Source organism: Tiliqua scincoides, chromosome 2, assembly GCF_035046505.1.
Source record: "Tiliqua scincoides isolate rTilSci1 chromosome 2, rTilSci1.hap2, whole genome shotgun sequence".
Lineage (NCBI taxonomy): Eukaryota > Metazoa > Chordata > Lepidosauria > Squamata > Scincidae > Tiliqua > Tiliqua scincoides.
In genome coordinates, this window is record NC_089822.1 from 118,617,441 (window position 1) to 118,619,653 (window position 2,213).

General features: G+C 44.4%; 1 protein-coding gene across 1 annotated transcript; it reads left to right on the plus strand.

Moving 5' to 3' along the window:
- The first annotated feature begins 783 nt into the window (after positions 1-783).
- On the plus strand, positions 784-1,731 carry LOC136641113 (olfactory receptor 1L6-like). Its single transcript, XM_066616754.1, has one exon. It carries the CDS (start codon positions 784-786, stop codon positions 1,729-1,731), a length of 948 nt encoding a protein of 315 aa, XP_066472851.1.
- Positions 1,732-2,213: the final 482 nt, after the last annotated feature.

The window sequence follows — 2,213 nt, forward strand, 5'->3', positions numbered from 1 at the left end:
GTGGCACATTTAAAACTGTTTTTAATCAACAGTTAATTGAATTTGTGTGTCTGCACTGATCTATGTAAGATGGGCCACTGGCTTAGTCTTGTCTTGAGAAGTGACAAGTGGTGACAAGAGGTGTTATCCTCAGTTTCAGAAATTTGCAATAGAGAGTTTGTATCACTGGGAAGAGAGCAACAAGAGAATCACCATCTATCATCCCCCTTAGACCAGGAATTAATTCTATAATGGCTGGGTTTAGCTCAGCAATGTTCAACCTGTGTACTGGGGCAGACCAGTGTGCTTTCCAGAGAAACAACATCTCTCCCCACAACCTACCTCTTATGCAAACTTCCACACTGTTATTCACTTAAACTGTATCCCCCATCTTATTCCCCCTTGCTCCAAATTTCCAAATGATGTAACATCTCAAATATCAGACTCAAAAGAAAAAAACTGTTACAGCAAAATCCTATGCATGTCTACTCAGAAGTAAGTCTCACTGTATTCAATGGGGCCTACCCCCAGGAAAGTATGGATAGGATTGTCACCGTAGTTGGCCAAATTTTGGTCACAGAACAAAATTGTATGAATCAGCATATTTCACTGGGTGTCGAGATGTTTGGTTTTCATGGCTTAGTCTTGAAGGAGTTTGGTACAAAGTAAACACCGATCTACTTAAGCTAAAGGCAGGCCACTGACTGTGCCTCTGTTCATCATTGCAGGTGCATGAAGCACAGTGGCTCAGGTATTGCAGTCCTGGTGCCTGAAGGTGACTAGAGTCCCCCCTTAACTCTACCCATGGATGTGCAGCACAATCAAACCATTGCCTCTGAGTTCATTTTGTTGGGCATCACCGATAGCCCTGAGCTGCGGACACCCCTCTTTGTTTTGTTTCTGGCCCTTTATGCGCTCACAGTGACAGGGAATATTCTCACTGTAGCAGCAATCCAGTCTGATGCCCAGCTCTCCCAATCCCCCATGTATTTCTTCCTTACTTGTTTGTCACTGGTAGATGTGGGCCTTACCTCAGTCATTGTTCCCACAATGCTTCTGAGTTTGCTTGGTGAGCAAGGAGAAACATTCATTTCCTACAGTGGTTGCCTCACCCAGCTGAATTTCTTCCTGACCTTAGCAAGCATTGATAGCTATTTGTTGGCAGCAATGGCCGTAGACCGTTACGTGGCCATCTGTAACCCTCTCCAGTACACCAAAATTATGAACCACCGTCTGTGCCTGCTGCTGTTGGCTGGATCTTGCTCAATTTCCCATTTGCACTCCCTCTTCCAGACCATGCTCATCTCCCGGCTTACATTTGCTGCTTCAGCCAACAGGGTCCCCCATTTCTTCTGTGATATACTGCCCTTAATGAAACTCTCATGCTCTGACACCAGCATAAACGAGCTGGTGGCTTTAATAGAAGCATTGCCTGTCATCATTACGCCTTTCATGTGCGTGGTGATTTCCTATGTTCGCATCCTGGTAACTGTGCTGAAGGTGTCTTCAGCCAAAAGCAAATGCAAAGCATTCTCCACCTGTGGCTCTCACCTGACCGTGGTCATCCTCTTCTATGGCAGCGTAATCAGGGTTTACTTCCGCCCCATGTCCAGCTACACAGCTGTCAAGGACAGGGTGGTGTCTGTTGTGCACACAATTCTTACCCCAATGCTCAATCCCTTCATTTACAGCCTGAGAAATGCAGACCTACAGGGTGCCCTCAGGAAGTTGGTATGTCAAAGGAGAAATTAGGCTGGGAAGATGGAATGGTGGTCAGAGATTTGGTGGAGAGAATGAAAGAAGAGAAGAATCACATTGGTGATTAATGAAGGAAAGGATCCCATTGACAGTTTTCTATGCTGCCATTTTTTAGTGTGTTTTTTATTTTTCGCTACAGTCATGACCTTATCATCTGTGATTTGTTTTATTATTCTTTGTTTTTCTCTGTTGTAAGCTACTTTGAGGGCCATGTTGTAGAAAAACAGGATATAAGTGCTATAAATAAAGAAAACAAATGACTGGATTCCAGTTGTAAGCACCAACATGTCACAGGACATCTCAAATTGGGCAAATATCCGTTGAAGATGCTTTGGTATGAGTAGTAAACTAGCAACTCAGAGAGTTCAACTACCAGCCCCTGGAAGCATCATGCTTGCTCATTTGCATGAGGTTCTGAGAAGGTTGGATTTGCAAATGGATGTGACCTTTGGAGATGACCTGTTTCTTCCGAGGAC

Excerpts from the sequence above, each read along its gene's own strand:
- LOC136641113 (XM_066616754.1), top strand. The coding sequence starts at position 784 with ATGGATGTGCAGCACAATCAAACCATTGCCTCTGAGTTCATTTTGTTG.